Source organism: Stegostoma tigrinum, chromosome 3 (assembly GCF_030684315.1).
Source record: "Stegostoma tigrinum isolate sSteTig4 chromosome 3, sSteTig4.hap1, whole genome shotgun sequence".
NCBI lineage: Eukaryota > Metazoa > Chordata > Chondrichthyes > Orectolobiformes > Stegostomatidae > Stegostoma > Stegostoma tigrinum.
The window spans coordinates 46915301-46938146 of NC_081356.1; the positions used below are offsets into that span (position 1 = coordinate 46915301).

The 22846-nt window shown below is 42.1% G+C and overlaps 1 protein-coding gene across 4 annotated transcripts in view; it reads right to left on the reverse strand.

Moving 5' to 3' along the window:
• The window catches only part of LOC125451281 (multiple PDZ domain protein), a 227215-nt gene that overhangs the window by 108717 nt on the left and 95652 nt on the right, over positions 1 to 22846 (reverse strand). For 3 of the 4 annotated variants that reach the window (XM_059644577.1, XM_048528244.2, XM_059644579.1), the window contains 4 exons: positions 10162 to 10248; positions 9643 to 9820; positions 5437 to 5547; positions 1553 to 1657 (listed from right to left, as the gene is read on the reverse strand). In XM_059644577.1, coding sequence (XP_059500560.1) covers positions 1553 to 1657; positions 5437 to 5547; positions 9643 to 9820; positions 10162 to 10248 — 481 coding nt within the window. The remainder of the gene's footprint in view (positions 1 to 1552; positions 1658 to 5436; positions 5548 to 9642; positions 9821 to 10161; positions 10249 to 22846) is intronic. The other variant, XM_059644578.1, reaches the window with a different exon arrangement.

Below are 22846 nucleotides of genomic sequence, written 5' to 3' on the forward strand. Positions count from 1 at the left end.
CAATTAAAGTGCTGAAAATGATCAAGGGTTTGGATGGGGGTCAATGACCAGGAACTACTTCCTCTTGCAAGGATATCTAGAACAATAGCATTAAAATTACTGCTAGACCAGTTAAGAATGAAATAAAAAACACATTTTATTCAAGCAAATGGTACAGAAATTTGGAACTCCATCCGCAAAACGCTGTGTATTCTTGGTAAACAGGATCAACTAATCATTCTCAATGAGGGGACAAAAATAATCTTTCGGCTTCACCATTTTAAATGATTCATACAACAAAAGTATCATCTTTATAACAGTGCTCGAAGGGAGCAGGGTAAGAAGAAAGGAGTGATGAAGAGAGAAATACGAGAAATTCGTACATCATGTTAGTTACCTGATACAATTAACAGCACTGTTGACTGATGATAGCAATCGATCAATCTATTAATTTGTTTACAACTGATCTATGCATGGGGCAAGGTACATCACAATGTCCCAAACCTTGGAAGTCACATATCCAACACAAACTGTTCTTCTCAAGCTCCCTACTTGCTACACCTCAAATTTTACATAAAGCGATTCCCAAAATAGATGGATTTCTTTCAGAATTACTGTAATTTTCCTTTGAATGAATCAACACGATCCCCTTTGGATTTCTGTGCCATGGATTAACTCACTAAAACAAGGTTTTTCAGTTCAATGTTGAATTCATTCAATTATTCTGCGCACTGGTTCCAATTCAACTGGACACGTGAAACAGTTCATCATGGTCTGTATTATCTCGTTCTTTTGGATTCCAAATAGAAGATTTTTTAACACTATTTCTATTTTGAAAAGGAAACTTCCTAGTCTTCTTTCTTAATGGCACCAACATGCAATTTGATTCAATGATTTAGGCTAACAGCAAGCACATTTACATCTACATGCCATGCAAGCTCTGCTAAACTCAGTAATAAATGGCACATACTGCACTAATTGATTTTCTGTAGTATTCCTTTTTAAGGGCTCTCTGCACTAATTTCCAATACAATTAGACTGAGTCGAAGACCTTAACTTAGAACTATTTTGACAAAAACTGAGGAAAGAAAAATGCATCCAAGTATAATCGTTGATTCTGTTAGAAATGAATCATCATTTACAGTCATGAACTTATTCTCCTAGAAATGGACTCATTTAATACAGCATCTTCAGAGCTACTCCGTATTCCAATCCATCAGTTTAGAGTGATAAGAGGCCCTAACAATGAACGGATGAGGTTCTAATCCAGAATCAACCAGGTTCTCTATCAGAAAAAGCTTAAAGTTAGTTGTAAACTATAACTTTTTAAAATATTAAGCTGATTGGCATATGCCAAAAAAAACGACATTTCTCTTATAAATTAGTATTGCATGGTTCAGGCAGAACAGTTTAAATGATAAATTATCTTTCTTAAGGGTAATATATTAAAATATTCAGTTAATGCAATCTTTAAAAATGATAATTAAAAATTGAGAATTTTTACAATTAAACAAAGCAAATTTACGAAAGAAAAAGATTCTTAAGACAAAGAAAAACACAAGCATCATCCAACCTGGCTATTGTGGGTCTGAAAAGAGTCAGCAAATAGGTTAGTACTGTTGCTGCCACTGCTCGATTCAGGCAAGGGGTTAGATTGCAGGAAAGACAAAGGTTGTTTCTGAAACCAAGACAAAGGCAAAGTCATAATCTGGAACAAAAACAAGTTCATAAAGATTGATAAATCCTAACATCAGAAGCTTCAATTAAGAATTTTCCAATTGGAACTGGGGTAAATTCAGCAATCCTGGAGAGCCTAAAAGGATACTGCATTCAGAGAACTGAATCGGAGAATCAGGGTGATGATCTTATAAGGCTGATCTCACCCACTGTTTGTACTGTTTCCTATTAGGCACATTGAATCGCTAAGCTAACAGACAATATGAATTTTTCAGCTCATCTTTAAATTGTTTTTGAAACAAATCAATCTCTTTTTTAATCCACATGTGCAACAAAAACTTGCTTCTGAATTATTAGGTTACAAGAAGATACAAATGGAATGGTCAAATGGGCAGAGAAGTGGCAGATGGAATTCAACCCTGAAAAGAGTGAGGGGATATACTCTGGAAGGAGTAATTTCACAATAAAGTATTCAATGAACCACATCATACTTGGAAACTTCATGGAACAAAGTGACCTTGGAATATTTGTTTACGGGTTTTGAAGGTGGAAGGTCAAATTAGTATGATGATAAAAAAGTCAGATTACAAAAGCAGAGAAGTCATGTTGGTGTTATATAGAACACTGGTGAGACCACAGCCAGAGTACTGACAGCAGTTCTGGTTGCCACATTTCAGCATGGATGTGACTGCACTGGAGGGAGGCAGAGCACATTCATCAGGATGCTGCCTTGGATGGAAATTTTAAGTCTGAGGAAAAGTTGCATATGCTTGGGCTGTTCTTGTTAGAGCAGGGAAGACTGAGGGGCAATCTGGCTGAGTTGTACAAGATTATGAAGCATGAACAGAGTGCATAAGGAGCAGCTGTTCCCTTTATATGAAAAGGTCAGTCACAGGAGTCACGGATTCAAGGTGAGGAGGAGTTTTGGGGTGGGGGGGAAAAAAGGGGAAGAAGGAGGAGAGGACAACTTTTTGACCTAAAAGGGTAACAATGGTCTGGAATGTGCTGCCTGGGAAATGGGAGAGGCAAATTGCCTCACATTCTTGAAAAGTACCTGGACATCATTACATTCAAGCTATGGGCCCAGTGCTGGTCAATGGGATTAGGTTGAAGGTCAAGAGCTGCTCACTTGTCAGTACAAATTTGATGGGCCGAAGGGCATCTTCTGCACTGTATGATTTTATGAACGCTGAATCCAATTGCTCAAAAATGAGTTTAATTGCTGTCACAAATGTGTGCTGTAAATCTCAAACTGTGTTCATACTATACAGAATTGCCGAAACGTCATCATATACTGAGTTACGATTTTATTTAGAGGATAAATTGCATTGATATTTCTAATGCAGGTATTTTCATTGAGATTCGCTTACTTTATAAAAGGGACTATTCACAGAATGATTTGCTATCGGTGGTCTCTTTAGCCAGCTGGAGAGTCAAGAGAGAGACACTTCATTGTCCCTTTTCTGGATGTACTGCCAATCAACTGATCTCGGGCACCAGCAGGTCTTTAGCTGGAATCAAAACCCGTGGGGCTTCAAGTCCAGCCTAACCAATCAGAGGCTGCTATCTCTCATGCTCAGCAGCACCACTGAGTAAGCATCAGAAAGCCACTCCTGAAGTCCTGGGCTGCAGATTAGGGCTTGGAGGCAAGGGCAAGCATTACACCCAGCTGGGGTCTTCTAGACCTAACAAACTGGCTTTAGATGCCATACTCAGCATGGCAACGGGACATTCATCATTGTGTTAGTGTCAGCAGCTTTGAAATGAGGACGTTATTTGATTACTTAAAGGCCTCAATTGGTGGTGGAACAAAAAGGCCAATGATGGACCTTCCTACTCAGAAGTTAATTCTAGCAGATACAGACCACCAGACCAAATTAAATGTCATTCCTGCCTCTAAGCTCACTAATGACAAAGCACAGGATTCTGTCCCATTAGCCAAATAGAGTTCCTGTAAATGCAAGAGGTTTTGAAAGTAGACTTTTTAACACTTATTGCCCTACAAGTTATTTGTTTATTTAAAAAAAAGACTTTTGCATTATCAAAAATTTTTATTTTACAATTTATTCTTTGAACTTAAATTCTGCTCTAAACAAAATTTCAGTATGTTAATGACTAGATACAATGTTTCTAGACAGATTTCTTCACAAAATATGGATTATTACAATCAAACTACACGTAGAATGTAACATGCTATATTTGGTATATCGAAAACAAGATCAGTGGGCAAGTATCAGCTAAATGCAAAGAGATCCATGCTCTGAAAACAACTAAGAGAGAATCATTTAAGAGAAATGCACAATTATTTTGATAAAAGGTCCGAAGCACATGTAGGCAAGAATACGGCTATTTCTGGATCTCAATCTTTAGTTTCAAAGAGGTTGAGAACCCCCAAAATTGGGAGTGAGATCTACATATGCTTGCTTATTTAAATATTTGCAGTCGCCTGGAGTCAACACAGAGAAATAGTAAGTGGGTGTACATCTGAGTAACAGCAGAATCAGGCTACCATAATTAAAAAACTACTCTTCATCTTAAAAGAGAAAGCTCATTTTGGCGGCAGCACAAGCCACAAGTCATTCCAGAAGACAGTTTGGTTTAGGAAAATGCAGGAATGGTACAGTAAGGCAAAAGCAAAAGCCATGACTCAAGATTCTGGCATTGCACTGAAGGCTGTGTTGCAGGAAGTGCAGAGGAGGAGAGTTGTCATCTATCCACAGGCACTATGATAACCATGGTAATCAGAGTTTAATTCCACGGTTCTGGATGAAGTGCTGCACCAAGTTCAATGAACAAACGTGAATGATTAAGGCCAGTGAATCCACTGTCAAGTGCCAAGTTGCACCAACTGCACCATTAGCCTTCACGTACTGCTTAATAGACGTTACCATTCATTCATCCACCAGCAACCTCTATTAGTTACAACTCATGTCCAAAATACATGGCTTCATCACAGCCTCATACACTTAGCTCTGCTGCAAGCCTCATGCTCATGACTCACAGCATGTAAATCATTCCAACCATTCAACCAGAATGCCCAACATAGTTTCATTCAGGCGGAGGCAGAATTATTGAAATATGTTCAGGACACCTTGACTTGGGTCCACCTAGAAAGGAAACACTGCTGGATCTTTTTCTGGAAAAGAACAGTTGGGCCAGTAGGACTGTGGAGCATTAGTTCAGTAAGACTGATCATACCATTACATGGTTAGAACTGTTATACAAAAGAGCACGGATCAATTGGAAATGAGACTGTATAAATCAGAAGAGTGCAAATTTCAAACTTGAGGGATCCAGCTAGAGGAAAACCAATAACTGAATGAATCAACTTTGATTCATATCAGATAAAAGCTTGGATACTCCAACAAGTGGAAAAGGTAAAGGAATCAAATCTTGGTCACCTTGGAATGTAAATGAAATGCAGATTAGGTGAGCAAAAAAAGTGTATGACGCATGAGGTGAATTCTTTTAACAAAACTCAACTCAAATACAATTAGCTGAGAGAGAAAGTAAAGATGAAAATTAGAATGGGAATGAAGGAAGATTAGTACAAATGGCAGGCAACATAAGGGACCCCAAAAATCTTTCACTGGCATGTAAATAGTTAGCAAATAGTAACAGGTGGAGTCTTGTCCTATTTGGAGCAAAGAGGGTGATAACAGTTTTAAAATGTAACACAATAAATGAATGTCTTTTACATACATCAATTTTAGGAATAAGATAACTTAACTCATTTGATAGTATTTCTTTTAAAATGTGTGTGCTCATCAGTTAACATACCCGAGGCCTGGTTATTAAGCTCTGGACTAAAAACACTACAGGATTGCCTGCTTTTCGTATAGCTTCAACGGCCTCTTCATGGCTGGCATCTCGCAAGTCAACCCCATCTACCTGCAAAGGAATAAAAATAAGGTTTTCAGAAAAACGTCTGCACTAGAACAGTCAATGACATGGCATATCATATGTCAAGTTCCAATGACAAATATCGACTAGGTACTCGTAAGACCCTAAAAATTGTTATTAGGAGCAAAGTTGCCACTGCTTCTGTCCCGTCCAAACTATTCTCTTTTCAAGCAACTGACTTGCAATAGGCTAGAATTTCACAGGAACAGTAACTACTCGCACAGCTACTCAAGTGGGGTAATAAAGTGTGAAGCTGGATGAACACAGCAGGCTAAGCAGTATCTCAGGAGCATAAAAGCTGACATTTCGGGCCTAGACCCTTCATCAGAGAGGGGGATGGGGTGAGGGTTCTGGAATAAATAGGGAGAGAGGGGGAGGCGGACCAGAGATGGGGAGAAAAGAAGATAGGTGGAGAGGAGAGTATAGGTGGGGAGGTAGGGAGGGGATAGGTCAGTCCAGGGAAGACGAACAGGTCAAGGAGGTGGGATGAGGTCAGTAGGTAGGAAATGGAGGTGCGGCTTGAGGTGGGAGGAAGGGATGGGTGAGAGGAAGAACAGGTTAGGGAGGTAGAGACAGGCTGGGCTGGTTTTGGGATGCAGTGGGGGGAGGGGATGAGCTAGGCTGGTTGTGTGATGCCGTGGGGTAGGGGACGAACTGGGCTGGTTTTGGGAAGTGGTGGGGGAAGGGGAGATTTTGAAGCTGGTGAAGTCCACATTGATTCCATTGGGCTGCAGGGTTCCCAAGCGGAATACGAGTTGCTGTTCCTGCAACCTTCGAGTGGCATCACTGTGGCAATGCAGGAGGCCCATGATGGACATGTCATCTAAAGAATGGGAGGGTGAGTTGAAATGGTTCGCGACTGGGAGGTGCAGTTGTTTATTGCGAACCAAGCGGAGGTGTTCTGCATCCCAAAACTAGCCCAGTTCGTCCCCTCCCCACCACTGCATCACACAACCAGCCTAGCTCATCCCCTCCCCCCACTGCATCCCAAAGCCAGCCCAGCCTGTCTCCGCCTCCCTAACCTGTTCTTCCTCTCACCCATCCCTTCCTCCCACCTCAAGCCGTACCTCTATTTCCTACCTACTAACCTCATCCCACCTCCTTGATCTGTCTGTCTTCCCTGGACTGACCTATCCCCTCCCTACCTCTCCGCCTATCTTCTTTTCTCTCCATCTCCAGTCCGCCTCCCCCCCCTCCCTATTTATTCCAGAACCCTCACCCCATCCCCCTCTCTGATGAAGGATCCAGGCCCAAAACGTCAGCTTTTGTGCTCCTGAGATGCTGCTTGGCCTGCTGTGTTCATCCACCTTCACACTTTATTATCTTGGATTCTCCAGCATCTGCAGTTCCCATTATCTCTACTCAAGTGGGGTCACTGCTCAGTTGCAGCATAAAAATGACAGACAAGTTACACAATCTTTTGAGTGAAGAAGGAAGCTACAGCTTAGCTTCACTCTTTTATCATGCATATTTTCCCAACAGTCACTGGACAGCAATTAGGAACAGTAAACTATGTTGATCTTCTATGCCCTTCAACACTTATTCGTCAGAGATGAATTATAAAAAAACAAAAGAATGCGAAACTATGTACTATGGGATGGTAATATTGCAATCAATCAATTAGTGCAACTGGACCCTTCAAGTCATGAAGGTGAAAACATAACAAGAGTTAATCTTTGTACAAGCGTTACAAAATCTCTCATGCAATCTACCCAGTTTTAGAACTGGTCACCACCATTATAACCGGAACACGCAAAGCAATTTAGAAATTCAACAATGTTCGAACCAGTAAGAATGCAGGATGTAAGTGCTACCAACGTAGCCATATGCCTTGCATGGTTTGGGGTCATCAGTGAAGAACTTAAATGATAAAAGTCATATGGACTCAAGCATCTGTAATGTAGGAATGCAGTACTGACTTGTAATTTTACTCGCATTTTAACTCAACATGACCCTTCAGTTAATATTCTGTCAACCACTTTCCCATTACATACTGAATTTGTAAATCACATGGCAAAACAGCCCTCCAAATGCAAAGACATTTGTTGAATAAAATACAGCAAACCTTTTATTAATCGATGTATGGGACCAGGACTATACAGGTTGTCCAAGAGGTCTACCGGATCATTGTAAAAACGCACTACACAAAACATGATCATTGTAAAGACACACTATAGCATATACCACTTAACTAATAATGCAACTTTGCCTTAAGTAAAACTTTCCGAAAGAAGCCTTCTCATTTGCACCCTGACCTGACTACTCTGACATTGCAGAGATTACCATAATACAGTAAACTTCTAATATTTGAGGTAAATAATGTTGAGCAGTTTATTAAGAGTACCAGTTCAAACAAAGTTTGCTGAACTGTTACTGCTAACAGAACCACTGGTGTTCTGAAGCACGTTTCTGATTTTTTTCTTCATCTGATTGGGTATGGTTAGGGGAGAAATCGTTGTATGTGATGAGACAACGGCAAGAAACTATGGGAGACGTTACCGAACTTACCAAACACATAAAATTCAAGAAGGCATAAAATGCTATTTGGATTCAACTCACATTTGCTGGTATAGGATCATGTAAAAAATCCTAATCATCTAAAACACTGGGCAAAACCCTGGATTGACGCTGTAGCAAACACAACAGAACCAGCAGAATAAGGATTTCTGTCTGGGACTGTTATCCAGCCTGGAAGTCCAATTTACACCTCTTCCCTAAAAGGACAAACAACCAAAACCAACACACTCTAGCCCGATACAGCTTTGACACCTCGGGCTACACAACACAGACAGTATGGGGCTTATAGAGACACCAGACATTCAATTTCACTCAAAATCCATTCACAGATACTCTTAACAATCGGAAATCAACTGAGTTCAGAAGGAAAGACCAAAAACACAGAGGACAACGCGCATTTGGCACAAAGGGGTCCACAATCAGTAAAACTGGAGACCCCAATCTCACCTGAGTGAGCAATTCCAGGCACATTGACAGCTCCCGAGCAAGAGCTACCAGACACAAGCCAGGAGAACCAATGGCAACTGAACACAACCAACACATCCAAGAACCTACAAACTCTGCAAACCAACGGACTTGGCTGACTTCACATGGTCTCAGACACATCCTGACATGAAACCAGGTCCATGAAACCAGCAGAAAGTTAAAAAAAAAAAGCCACATACTTACCTGATACGCACCTTATTGCATCTATACAGACTTAACCCAAACTGAAAAACCTACTCAGCATGAAGTCTTCAGCCAGGGTCCGGGTTCGGCAAGTGTGAACAGCCAGACATATTTCAAAACTGCGTTTTCTTCAGTCATGAGCTAAAACTCCTGAAACCCCAAAGTTCCATTCCAGTTAGCAGGGAGAGGAAGGTGGGTAGTGACATTGTGTTGGGACCCCCAACGGCAAGAAGCGTGATTAAAGATTCTGTAATTAAAACTGTTGTTTTAGGTTCTAACATGTTTTACCCAGCAAATAGAATGTTTAATAGCGTTATGGTCCTCTGTACAGTTGATTGCGTCTATTTTGTGCTTTATTGCATTTATCTATATACCTTGTGTTATGCTTACCAGTTTGTACTTTAAATAAAAAAAACAGAAATTCTTTTGCCCTGAAACACCCGGTGACTGCCTCCTTCATTTCACATTCCCTAAATAAGTCCAGTGTCTAGAACCAGGTCGGAGTGTGATCGAACCTCCTGACAGATTGCAAACGAGAAATCCACATTGGAAAGCTATTTTTCATTGCACTAATTACCATCCTCATGCAAAGCAATCAGAAATTTACAGCTGTGATTTATTACTTTTTTGATTTTGAAATATTCTGAAGTTATCTCAAAGGCTCCACATCATTGCAAACTTGTAATTTCTACTTGAAATTTATCTTCCACTTCTTATTTTAAGAAAGGAGTGGGAATTATATATTACTATCTCGATTTCTTTCTGGCATCACTCTCAATTTCTTATAACTGTACTTAAATTTTAAATTTTAATTGCAAATCTAATTTGAAAGATGTTTTTTTAAGTTGAAATATGTTTGAGAGGGTTAATATTTCACTGAAGTTGTGAAAAGCATACCTCAACAATTCTGTCCCCAGTTTTTAATGTTCTGTTTCTTCCAGCTGGACTGTCCTCCAGAACATGTTTGATGAATATTCCTCTCATGACCTCTCCAGTACTCAGTCGGCTCCCCATTCCTCTTCCACCAACAATACTGATTCCCAATGACTTTGCAGGTTCTCGCCATAACTCCACTCTAAGATTAAGAATGAAATAATGCATTTCCTTATGTTATTCCGAAATGGACAATGTCGAATTATGGAGAATTAAGAATGGCATAATAGCTGCTAGAATTTCTAAGGTTTCTTTAATATACTTACAAGTGTAACAAGCATTGAATGAATGGCAAAACAGAAGTGCTAGAAAAAGCTATCAAATGCACTGTCAATTTGTTTCATTAAAGCCAAGGACAGTGCTGCAACATGAGCAATAGATTAAAGCCAAAACTGACCAATAACACTAAGCCAGAAACCAGGCACAAAATGTTTCTCTATTGCCTTTTTCATGCCATGTTTGGTGAACAAAATATTAACAAACCGCCGAGCTTGTCTCCAGTTGTTGTAGGATGAATTTGGCAGGTCACTCTCTTCTCCCTCACCTTCTTCCCTCACTGGCAACTCCATGCTAAAACAGAATCATTTGTTGGGGGGGAAAAAAAACGAAGTTAACACTTTACAATCAGTAACAAAACGTCATGTAAATAATTTAACTGCTATTTCTAACATAAAGAAATGGGCAGTGTATGGAAAAATGGAGGCTATAGAAACTAGGCTTTTTTTTAAAAAAAGGAAAAAAGCACATTCACATCTAGCCAAAGCAATGAAGAATATGAGGCATCAAGGGAACATGTTCTAGTTTGAAGCAGTCAGCCACACTTGTCAGGGCTACACAGCTGTGAAATGACCTTGCTAAGGTCATGATTTGACTTTTAATTGTGCAGACATGTTGACTCAATGTCCAGACATCTTTGCGTACAGCACAAGTGGAAAATCTAACTAAAAGTGACAGTTACGTTATATGAAACCGAACAACACAATTTTTGCCAAAATTCAAAAAAATAATAAATACAACAAAATAAATCTATCCTCAGGTCAAATTAGCAACTGTTCAGAAATTGTTTCTACATTTGAAAGATTGAAAAAAGTTTAAGATCAGAGTTGCAGAGAACTCAATGGCTTTTATAGGTTTTGCATCAACTAGCTAATGAAATTTTCAATTTATACAATAAAAATAGATCAGATTTTTGGTCCTGCAGCACAATACTTTAAACTTCACACACTGATAAACATTGTAATGTCCAAGCAGGTACTAGGATGCCATGAGATATGAGACTACACAATAAACAGTACAATGCACACAAGAGTGATTAGATAGGAACGAAGAATCTCTAGTGTGGAAGCAGGCCATTCAACCTACCCAGTCCACACCGACTCCCTCAAGAACATCCCACCCAGTCCCACTTGCCCTGCCTTAACCCTGTAGTAACACTGCATTTCTAATGGCTAATTCACCTACTTTTAGATCCCCGAATACTGTGGGCAATTTAGCATGGCCAATACACCTGCATATTTTAGGACTCTGAAAGGAAATCGAAACATCCAGAGGAAACCCACACTGGCATGGGGAGATTGTGCAAACTCCACACAGACAATTGCATGAGGGCAGAATTAAACCCAAGTCCCTGGCATTGTGAGGCAACAATGCTAAACAATGAGCCATTGTGCCAGCTAGCTTTACTTCCTGATGTGAAAAGTTCCAGAATAAATGATCGCATCAAAACATTACACATTTTCTTACCATAACTAACACAGAACAGCAATGATGGTAACGCAGAACTCAAACTGACTCAGAAACAGAGGTCACTATATGCACAACTGATTATAGCAGCTAAATTAGTTTGTAGATTATTTACTGGTTATATTTTAATGAAATATTTTACTACATTTGCTTGATTAAAACCCAGAAAAGGGTACATAAAAACATGCACCCAAGTTGAGGTGCATAAACACAATATGCCAGCAACAATACTGAAGATTTATGCTCCAAAAGTAGCCCTGTGCCAAACCAATCTGTTTCAGTACATTTACAATACTGATATTTATTCAACAATTTAGAAAACTGATAAGTTATGTCCTGTACATTAATGAAGCAGGACAAATCCAATCCAGCACAATCTGCTTTTTCTTGATCAAAGTGATAGAGGGTGTCAAGCAGCACTTAAACAGCAACTTGTTCACTGATGTCCAGTTTGAGTTTTGCCAAGGTCACTCAGCTCCTGAACTTATTACAGCTTTGATTCCAGCATGGATATAAGGACTGAATTCTCGACAAGAGGTGAGAATTATTCTTGGCTGACATCAAGGCAGTATTTGACTCAGTACGGAAATCAAGGAGCCTAGGAAAGCTTCAGGACTGTGCAATCAGGGAAAAATTCTCTACTGCTTGGAGTCATATCCAGCACAAAACAAGATGGTCGTAGATGTTAAAGGAAAATCATCTCAACCTCAGAAATTATTGCAGGAGTCATGATATTTATTTTCTAATCAATCTATTCAGAGATGTTATTACACAACTCTTAAGCAAGTGGGACGTGAATGTGAACCTTCTGGCTCATAGGTGGGACACTATCATGTCATCATAAGTGCCTTAGTTCCCCAAAGTAGTGCTCTAGCTATAATTACCTTCAGCTGATTCTCCAAAAGTCTTTGCTCTAGGATAAAGTCAGAAGTGAGGATGTATGTAGTGGTCACCGCATTACAGGAAGGATGTGGAAGCAGTGGAAAGGGTACAGAGGAGATTTACCAGGATGTTGCCTGGTATGGAGGGAAGGTCTTACGAGGAAAGGCTGAGGGACTTGAGGCTGTTTTTGTTAGAGAGAATATGGTGAAGAGGTGACTTAATAGAGACATACAAGATGATCAGAGGATTAGATACAGTGGACAGCGAGTGCCTTTATGTTCAAAACTATTTGCAAGTCTGCAGATACTGGAACAGTGTGTTTACATGCGCAGCTAAATCTGGTCACGATTCCGGTTTGGGCTGACAAATGGCAAGTGAAATGTGGACTGTACAAGCACCAGGTAAATGACCATTTGCAACAAGAGAAAACCTAACCATCTTCTCCTGTCACTCAATTGCATTGGTATTACTGAATTCTTATCAACAAGGGAATACTACTGACCAGAAACGGAATTCAACTGAACCTGACATATAAATACTGTGGCTGCAAGGGCAGGTCAGAAGCTAATAATTCTTAGATTTGAGATTCGACTTCTGCTTCCCAATACTCTGCACAAGGCACGTGTTGGAAGTAGGATAGAATAATTCCCTTGCCTGAATAATGCAGCTCCTATAACATTCAAGCAGCTCACTATCATCTAGGATAGAAAAAAAAACTTACTTGGCAACCCATTCATCAACCTAAACACACACTTCCTCTTTGATCACAGTTGCAGCTGTGTATGCCAGTTACAAGATACAATGCAGTAGCTCAGAGGCAGTTTTGACAGTATCTTCAAAACTCTGACCTCTACCGCCCAGAAGGACAAGAGGAGCAGATACATGAGAATAACATCACTTGCAAGTGCTTCTTTAAACCACACACCATTCTGACAACTATCAACATTCTTTCGCTGTCACTGGGTCAAAGTCCAGAGTTGTTTCCTAACGTCAGTGGGTGTTAATACTGTAGCAGTTCAAGAAAGCAACTCACAATTTAAAGATTAATTAGAGATGGTCCACAATCATTAACATGAGTGGTGCCAACATTCCATGAAACAAAAGTAAACCCAGTTTTATAATATGTTCAAGATAATAAAATGTGAGGCTGGATGAACACAGCAGGCCAAGCAGCATCTCAGGAGCACAAAAGCTGACGTTTCGGGCCTAGACCCTTCATCAGAGAGTATGCTTGGCCTGCTGTGTTCATCCAGCCTCACATTTTATTATCTTGGATTCTCCAGCATCTACAGTTCCCATTATCTCTTTTATAATATGTTCATTTATTTTTGGTGCTAAAATTCATGTATAAGCATTCACTCAGTGTGTACATTAACTATTTTTGGCTAAAAAATGCTATATTTGCTTTGCTTCAATTTGGATTGAGTTTAAAAATCCCTGCAGCATTAAATAATCCAAGTAAATATCATTTTAATCTTGTTTGAATCATTGGCATTCTTCCCTCATTTCAAAACATTGTTCTTCAACACTAATAATGACTGTTCATGTTTTATACATCACATACACATTGACTCTTTCTTTTGGGAGGAGGTCAACCTATATGCCATGATCTACCTGTAAGCTATTCAGCCCCTCTCATTTGTTCCACATTAACTTATAACTAGATCTAACTATCTTTTCAACAAATATGCAATATTTGTTGACCTTTCGTAAATGTCTTCCAAGTAAATGGTATGATCGGCCACAGTGAAGAGTCAACCACACTGCTGTGGTTTGGGAGTCACATATAAGCCAAGGCTGGTGAGGCTGGTGATTTTCTAGTATATTGAAAGGTCAGTGAGCCAGCTTGGTTTCAACTACAATCAATGATAGCTGTCACGATCACTATTACTGAAACTAGCTTTAGATTCCAGATTGAGATAATGGGAACGGCAGATGCTGGAGAATCCAAGATAATAAAATGTGAGGCTGGATGAACACAGCAGGCCAAGCAGCATCTCAGGAGCACAAAAGCTGACGTTTCGGGCCTAGACACTTCATCAGAGACAGGGATGGGGTGAGGGTTCTGGAATAAATAGGCAGAGAGGGGGAGGCGGACCGAAGATGGAGAGAAAAGAAGATAGGTGGAGAGGAGAGAATAGGTGGGGAGGTAGGGAGGGGATAGGTCAGTCCAGGGAAGTCAAGGAGGTGGGATGAGGTTAGTAGGTAGATGGGGGTGCAGCTTGGGGTGGGAGGAAGGGATGGGTGAGAGGAAGAACAGGTTAGGGAGGCAGAGACAGATTGGACTGGTTTTGGGATGCAGTGGGTGGAGGGGAAGAGCTGGGCTGGTTGTGTGGTGCAGTGGGGGGAGGGGACGAACTGGGCTGGTTTAGGGATGCGGTGGGAGAAGGGGAGATTTTGAAACTGGTGAAGTCCACATTGATACCATTAGGCTGCAGGGTTCCCAGGCGGAATACGAGTTGCTGTTCCTGCAACCTTCGGGTGGCATCATTGTGGCACTGCAGGAGGCCCATGATGGACATGTCATCTAAAGACTTGGGAGGGGGAGTGGAAATGGTTTGCGACTGGGAGGTGCAGTTGTTTGTTGCGAACTGAGCGGAGGTGTTCTGCAAAGCGGTCCCCAAGCCTCCGCTTGGTTTCCCCAATGTAGAGGCAGCCACACCGGGTACAGTGGATGCAGTATACCACATTGGCAGATGTGCAGGTGAACCTCTGCTTAATGTGGAATGTCAGCTTGGAGCCAGAGATAGGGGTGACCCGCACCCCTATCCCAGGCCCCAAGATGACATTCCACATTAAGCAGAGGTTCATCTGCACATCTGCCAATGTGGTATACTGCATCCACTGTACCCGGTGTGGCTGCCTCTACATTGGGGAAACCAAGCGGAGGCTTGGGGACCGTTTTGCAGAACACCTCCGCTCAGTTCGCAACAAACAACTGCACCTCCCAGGCGCAAACCATTTCCACTCCCCCTCCCATTCTTTAGATGACATGTCCATCATGGGCCTCCTGCAGTGCCACAATGATGCCACCCGAAGGTTGCAGGAACAGCAACTCATATTCCGCCTGGGAACCCTGCAGCCTAATGGTATCAATGTTGACTTCACCAGTTTCAAAATCTCCCCTTCCCCCACCGCATCCCTAAACCAGCCCAGTTCATCCCCTCCCCCCACTGCACCGCACAACCAGCCCAGCTCTTCCCCTCCACCCACTGCATCCCAAAACCAGTCCAACCTGTCTCTGCCTCCCTAACCGGTTCTTCCTCTCACCCATCCCTTCCTCCCACCCCAAGCTGCACCCCCATCTACCTACTAACCTCATCCCACCTCCTTGACCTGTCCGTCTTCCCTGGACTGACCTATCCCCTCCCTACCTCCCCACCTATCTTCTTTTCTCTCCATCTTCGGTCCGCCTCCCCCTCTCTCCCTATTTATTTTAGAGCCCTCACCCCATCACCCTCTCTGATGAAGGGTCTAGGCCCGAAACGTCAGCTTTTGTGCTCCTGAGATGCTGCTTGGCCTGCTGTGTTCATCCAACCCCACATTTTATTATCTTAGATTCCAGACTTTTGCTTTAATGAATTGAAGTTAAACTTTTTTAGTTGCTGTTGTGGGATCAGATCTTGTATCCCCAGCACGTGTCGGGGACACTGGATTATTTGTCCAGTGACAATACCACCATACCAAAGTCTCTTCTCATAAAAAAGGCACATTTAAAATTAATGATTATAAATTATAAAGCAAATAATGATTGGTTTTAGAGTTTATAACACGGCGATTATTCTCCTTGAAGCAGAGAAGATTTAGGGAAAATGTGATTGAGGTGTTCTTGAATATTAAATATTTTGACAGAGTGAATAACATTCCTCTGTCTGATGGCTTAGCAATCAGAGGGTACAGTTATAAGGTCGGGAAAAAATATGTGCACAGATCTAGAATTTGCTCTTTGAAAGATGGTGGAAATTAATTTAGTGGCAACTTTCAACAGGAAATGTACTTTAAAGTGAGGCAGAAAATAATAACTTGGCTACAATATAAAGGCAAGGCACTAAATGGACAGCCCCACCAAGAACTTACACCATTATAGCGGACCAGAGATAATGGCAACTGCAGATGCTGGGGAATCCGAGATAACAAAGTATGTAGCTGAATGAACACAGCAGGCCAAGCAGCATCTCAGGAGAACAAAAGCTGACGTTTTGGGCCTAGACCCTTCATCAGAGAGGGGGATGGGGAGAGGATTCTGAAATAAATAGGGAGAGAGGGGGAGGCGGACCGAAGATGGATAGAGGAGAAGATAGGTGGGGAGGGGATAGGTCAGTCTGGGGAGGATGGACAGGTCAAGAAGACGGGATGAGGTTGGTAGGTGAGAAATAGAGGTGCGGCTTGAGGTGGGAGGAAGGGATAGGTGAGAGGAAGAACAGGTTAGGGAGGCAGGGACGAGCTGGGCTGGTTTGGTGATGCAGTGGGGGGAGGGGATGAACTGGGCTGGTTTTGGGATGCAGTGGGGGAGGGGGAGATTTTGAAGCTTGAGAAGTCCACATTGATACCATTGGGCTGCAGGGTTCCCAAGCAGAATGAGTTGCTGTTCCTGCAACCTTCGGGTGGTATCGTTGTGGCACTGCAGGAGGCCCATGATGGACATGTCATCTAAGGAATGGGAGGGGGAGTTAAAATGGTTCGCGACTGGGAGGTGCAGTTGTTTATTGCAAACCAAGCGTAGGTGTTCTGCAAAGCGGTCCCCAAGCCTCCGCTTGGTTTCCCCAATGTAGAGGCAGCCACACCAGGTACAGTATACAACATTGGCAGATAATAAAATGTGAGGCTGGATGAACACAGCAGGCCAAGCAGCATCTCAGGAGCACAAAAGCTGACGTTTTGGGCCTGGACCCTTCATCAGAGCCTCTGATGAAGGGTCTAGGCCCGAAACGTCAGCTTTTGTGCTCCTGAGATGCTGCTTGGCCTGCTGTGTTCATCCAGCCTCACATTTTATTATCTTGGATTCTCCAGCATCTGCAGTTCCCATTATCTCTGATACTACATTGGCAGATGTGCAGGTGAACATCTGCTTAATATGGAAAGTCATCTTGGGGCCTGGGATGGGGGTGAGGGAGGTGGTGTGGGGGCAAGTGTAGCACTTCCTGCGGTTGCAGGGGAAGGTACCAGGTGTGGTGGCTACAGCGGTATAGCGGACCATATGGCTTCTGTGCTTTTTATTCTTCAAGGAAAAACCAAAGAGAAACTGATTGTCAAATCTCAGCGTTTGCTTAAATAGGCAGAAACAAATCAAGGCTTCACAGACCAAAGCTATGCTTGAAACTATTATGTCATTATTGTTCTGGCAAGGATGACCATTAAATCTAAGTTCAATTCATTACTAAATCCACAGTATTATTCCAAAAAGTGTTCACCGAAGGGAGTTTTCAATGCTGTCGATGGCTATAAACACAAATGTAAACCTTAAAAACACAAAAATTAAAAATACTAAGTCACAATACATGAATACAAGTACAGAAATTATAGTTCATTCATATTTGAAATGTTTATTTTATCATTTAAATGTTCCACTAAATGTTTACAACATGGCATCAATTTTTAAGTCCAGGATGAAACAATTGAGAACGAGTACAACAACTTGACCAGCAGCACACAAAGTTACATGAAGTATGAAAATGTCATACTCCACAATGCAAAAAACTTTTGAGTCCAGCATAACAATACTGGCTCACTATTTAAAGATTACCTTTGCTTACTTTCTGCAATCCATGGAACTGCATGCCTATGAGGCTGTAAGGATGGGAGGATTGAACCAGATTCGTTAAGCATATGTGATCAATAATTAGTTCACCATTCATGCCAGGGGACTCAAATTTTGCAGTCATTACAAGCCAAGTTGGAAGTAATGCATTGAATTGACCAGGCAGACCATAAGGTACAGGAGTAGAATTAAGCCAATTGACCACACCTTAGAGATCCTATGAACTTCTATGAACAACTCTTTCAGATGGCAGTCACTCTCACACCGATTTTCAAATTCCTTCTTCTTTTATACATTTGATGACATTTCAATTTCTTTCAGTAGGATTAGTCCTACATCGTCAAAACCATTAGATTTAAATTTAATTGCTTTTTAGTCTTTAAGTGTCTGGTTTAAATTAATTGGTAAATATTCAAACTGGTTGTCTTGCTTACAAAACAAAACTGCTGCCTGGATTGCTAACCACACAGCCTTTGATACAATGTTTCAATTTTAGAAGCTCTCTGTTAACTGTTAACCCACAAGCTGCCCAGACTTTTCTGAAACCCTAAAGCACATCTTTTAAGAGACCATGCACTCTTTGCCCTTATCATTTTATAAACATCAAGTTTGAACATCCTGCTTTCCAATTCCAACTTCACAACAGTGGACAGCATCCAAGCATAGTATAGGCAACTGCACTTTATACAGCCTTGAGACCTTCTCAATCGGACTTCTACTGCAGCCACACGCCTCCATAATTGAGGGTCAAGTGATAATTCTAGTTCTTCCACAGTTTGAAACATTAGGGAGAAGGTGCACCAAAATGGAAACACATCGAAAGCACGTTGTCTATCTGAAAAGACAGCATGGATCTCCATGCTCAAGGTTTTCCATTAAAGCTTCTGGTTTCTACAACTCACTCTCTATTCTCAATTTCAGTGCTGAGGCTTAGAAATTGCTTGGAAAACATTTAGAAAAATCTCACAATCACTGCTGCTCACAGGGCAGATTTTTTTTAAAACAGCAAAGCCATTTACAAGCACATGAAATAGAGGAAGCAATACATTTTACAACAAACCTAGTCCACCATTCAACAAAATTGACTTGTTTGAATTTCATATTCTCATTTATCCCTGCAAACCTGTGACCCCCTTTCTAATAAGGATAGGATATACCTACTTCTGTCTAAAAATATTTCATGGCCCTCCTCAATCACCTGAAATGGAGCACTCCAAAGTAATTTCACCTTGATACAAAAATACATCCTCATCCGTCTTGAAAGAACAATGCCTAACTTTCAAACAGTATTTCAATTTTGGATTCAGTCTTTCATTGTTCATCTTGTCAAGGCTATTCAGAATCTTATACTCTTCAAATCCGGAATTAACAGTCTACTGATGACCATGAAACCATTGTTGATTGTTGGAAAAATCCATCTAGTCCACTCATGTACTTTAGGGAAGGAAATCTGCCAAGCTCACCTGGGGTGGCCAACATGTGACTCCAGATCAACAGCATATGGTTGACTCCCAATTGCCCTCTGAAATGGTTTAGCAAGTGATTCAGTTGTACCAATCGCTACAAAGTCTCAACAAAATAAAACTGGAATGATCAGCAGGCATCTACCTAGGCATTAGAAAAGACAACGGTAGAAACAGCTCTGTCGGCCTTGTGAAGCCCTACTCACTAACATCTGAGGCTGAAGGCTATTGGCAAGTGCCAATGGCAAAACAGCTGTCTCACAGCCTCGTCATGCAATAACCTGACATAGTCACACTCGTGGAATCATACCTTACAGACAATGTTGCAGACACCACTATCACTGTCCCATGATATGCCCTGTCTCACCAACACCCAGCAAAGGTGACAGCTCAGAGACAGATGGTTGGGAGGGAGTCGTCCCGGGAGTCCTCAACATTGACTCCAGACCCCATGAAACCATGGCTTCAGGATAGACATGGGCAAGGAAACCGCTGCTGATTACCAGATACCAATGAATCCATACTCCTCTGTGTTGGACAACAATTGGACGAAGCACTAAAGATGGCCACGGCGCAAAATGTACTCTGGATAGGGGATTTCAATGCACACAACCAAGAGTGAATCAGTAGCAGTGCTATCATTGAGCTGGTCAGGTCATGAAAGATATAGCTGCTAGATTGGCTCTGTTGCAGGTGGGGGAGGGAACACACAAGATGGAAAATTACTCGACCTCATCCTTAAGAATCTGCTAGCTGCAGATGCATCTGTCCATGATGGTATCAGTAAGAATGAGGACCACACACAGTTCTTGCAAAGGCGAAGTCTCACCTTCATATTGAGAATAACCTCCATTGTGACGTGTGGCACTATCACCATGCTAAATAGGTCAGATTTCACACCAATCTAGCAATTCAAGGCTGGGCATCCATAAGGCGTTGTGGGCCATCAACACCAGAATTGTACTCCAGCACAATCTGTAACCTCATGGCCTAACATACCCCCAACTCAAACATTACCATCAAGCTAAGGGATCAACCCTGGTTCAATGGAGAGCGCAGGAGGGCATGCCAGAAGTAGCATCAGGCACACCTGACGATGAGATGTCAACCTGATGAAGCCACCAAACAGGACTACCTGCAAACCAACAGCATAAGCCACAAAAGATAGACAGAGCTAAGCGATTCTACAACCAACGGACCAGACCTAAACTTTGCAGTCCAGCCATGTCCAGTCATGAAACTTGCTGGAGGAGAAAGTTCCACAAATATCCCCATCCTCAATGACGGAAGAGCCCAGCATTTTAGTGCAAGAAACAAGGCTGAAGCATTCACAGCAATCTTGAGCCAGAATAGCTGAGTGGATGACGCATCTCAGCACCCTCCAGTGGTTCCCAGCATCACAGTTGCCAGTCTTCAACCAATTTGATTCCCTTCACGTGATATCAAGAAATGGTTGGAGACACTGGATACTGCAAAGGTTATGGGCCCTGACAACATTCCAACAATAGTACTGAAGACTTGTGGTTCAGAACTTGCTGCTGTCCTAACCAAGATGCTCCAGTACAGTTATAACACTAGCATCTACCAGACAGACAATGTGGAAAATTGCCCAAGTACATCGCTGTACACAAAAAGCAGGACAAATCCAACCTGGCTAATTGCCACTCCGTCAGTCCACTGTCGATCATCAGTAAAGTGATGGAAGGTACCATGAGTGCTATCAAGCAGCACCTGCTCAGTGATGCCTAGTTTGGGTTCCGCCAAGGCCACTCAGCTCCTGATATCATTTCAGCCTTGGTTTAAAAAATTGACAAAAAAGTTGAATTCCAGAGGTGAGGTGCATTCAACCAAGTGTCACATCACAGAACCCTAGCAAAACTGGAATCAATGGGTATCATAGGGCAAACTCTGTAGGGGCTAGAATCATACTTTATGCACAGAAAGATGGTTGTGGTGATTGGAGGTCAGTCATCTCAGTTCCAGGACATCTCTGCAATACTTCCTCAAGGTAGTGTCCTAGGCCCAACCATTTTCAGCTGCTTCAATGATCTTCCCGCCATCACAAAGTCAGAAGTGGGGATGCATGCCAATGATTGTACCATATTCAGCACTATTCACAACTCCTCAGACACAGAAGCAGTCGGTGTCCAAATGCAACAACATCTGGACAATGCCCAGACTTCAGCTGACAAGTGGAAAATAACATTCATGCCACACAAATGCCAGGCTATGACCACCATGAACAAGAGACAACCTAACCACTGCTCCTTAACATGCAATGGTATTATTATCACTGGATCCTCCACTATCAACATCCTGGGAGTTATCATTGATCAGAGACTCAGCTGGACCCACCACATAAATGCAGTGGCTAAAAGAGCAGGTCAGAGGCCTGGAATACTGTGGCGAGTAACTTACTTCCTGACTCCCCAAAGCCTGTCCACCACCTATATGGTACAAGTCAGGAGCGTGATGGAATGCTCCCCACTTTCCTGGATGAGTGCTGCCCCAACAGTCAAGAAGCCTGACACCATCCAGGACAAAGCAGCCCACTTGATTGGCACTACATCCACAAGCATCCTCTCCCTCCACCACTGACGCTCAGTATCAGCAGTGTGTACTGTCCACAAGATGCAGTGCAGAAATTCACCAAAGATCCTCAGACAGAACCTTCCAAACCCACAACCATGTCGATCTAGGAGGAGATGGGCAAAACATATCTGAGAACACCACCTTCAAGGTCCCCTCCAAGCCATTCACCATCCTGACTCGGAAATATATCATCATCCCGTTATCGTCGCTGGGTCAAAATCCTGGAATTCACTCCCTAATGGCATTGTAGGTCAACCCACATCAGGTGGACAGTAGTGGTTCAAGGCAGCAGCTAACCACCACCTTCTCAAGGACAACAAGGGACAGGCAATAAATGCGGACCAGCCAGTGATGCCCACACCCCACAAAATTAATTTAAAAATAAAATCATTCCCCATTTTTTCTATACTCCAGTGGAAACAAGTCCAGTCAATCCAACCTTGGAGCACAGGACACTAAGTAGGGGAACATATTTGAGATATATAACATTATACAGGCAGCTATGGAGTAAACGGGAAGGAACTTTTCCCCCTTGGTACTGGGGTAAACCACCATAAGGCACAGAATCCCTACAGTGCAGAAGGAGGTCATTTAATCCATCAACTCTGCACAGACCTTCTGAATAGTATCCCACATGGACCCAGTCCCCACCCTTTCCCCATAACCTCAGTCATTTGCCATAACTAATCCACCTCGCCTACACATTCCTTGACACTACAGGGCAACATTA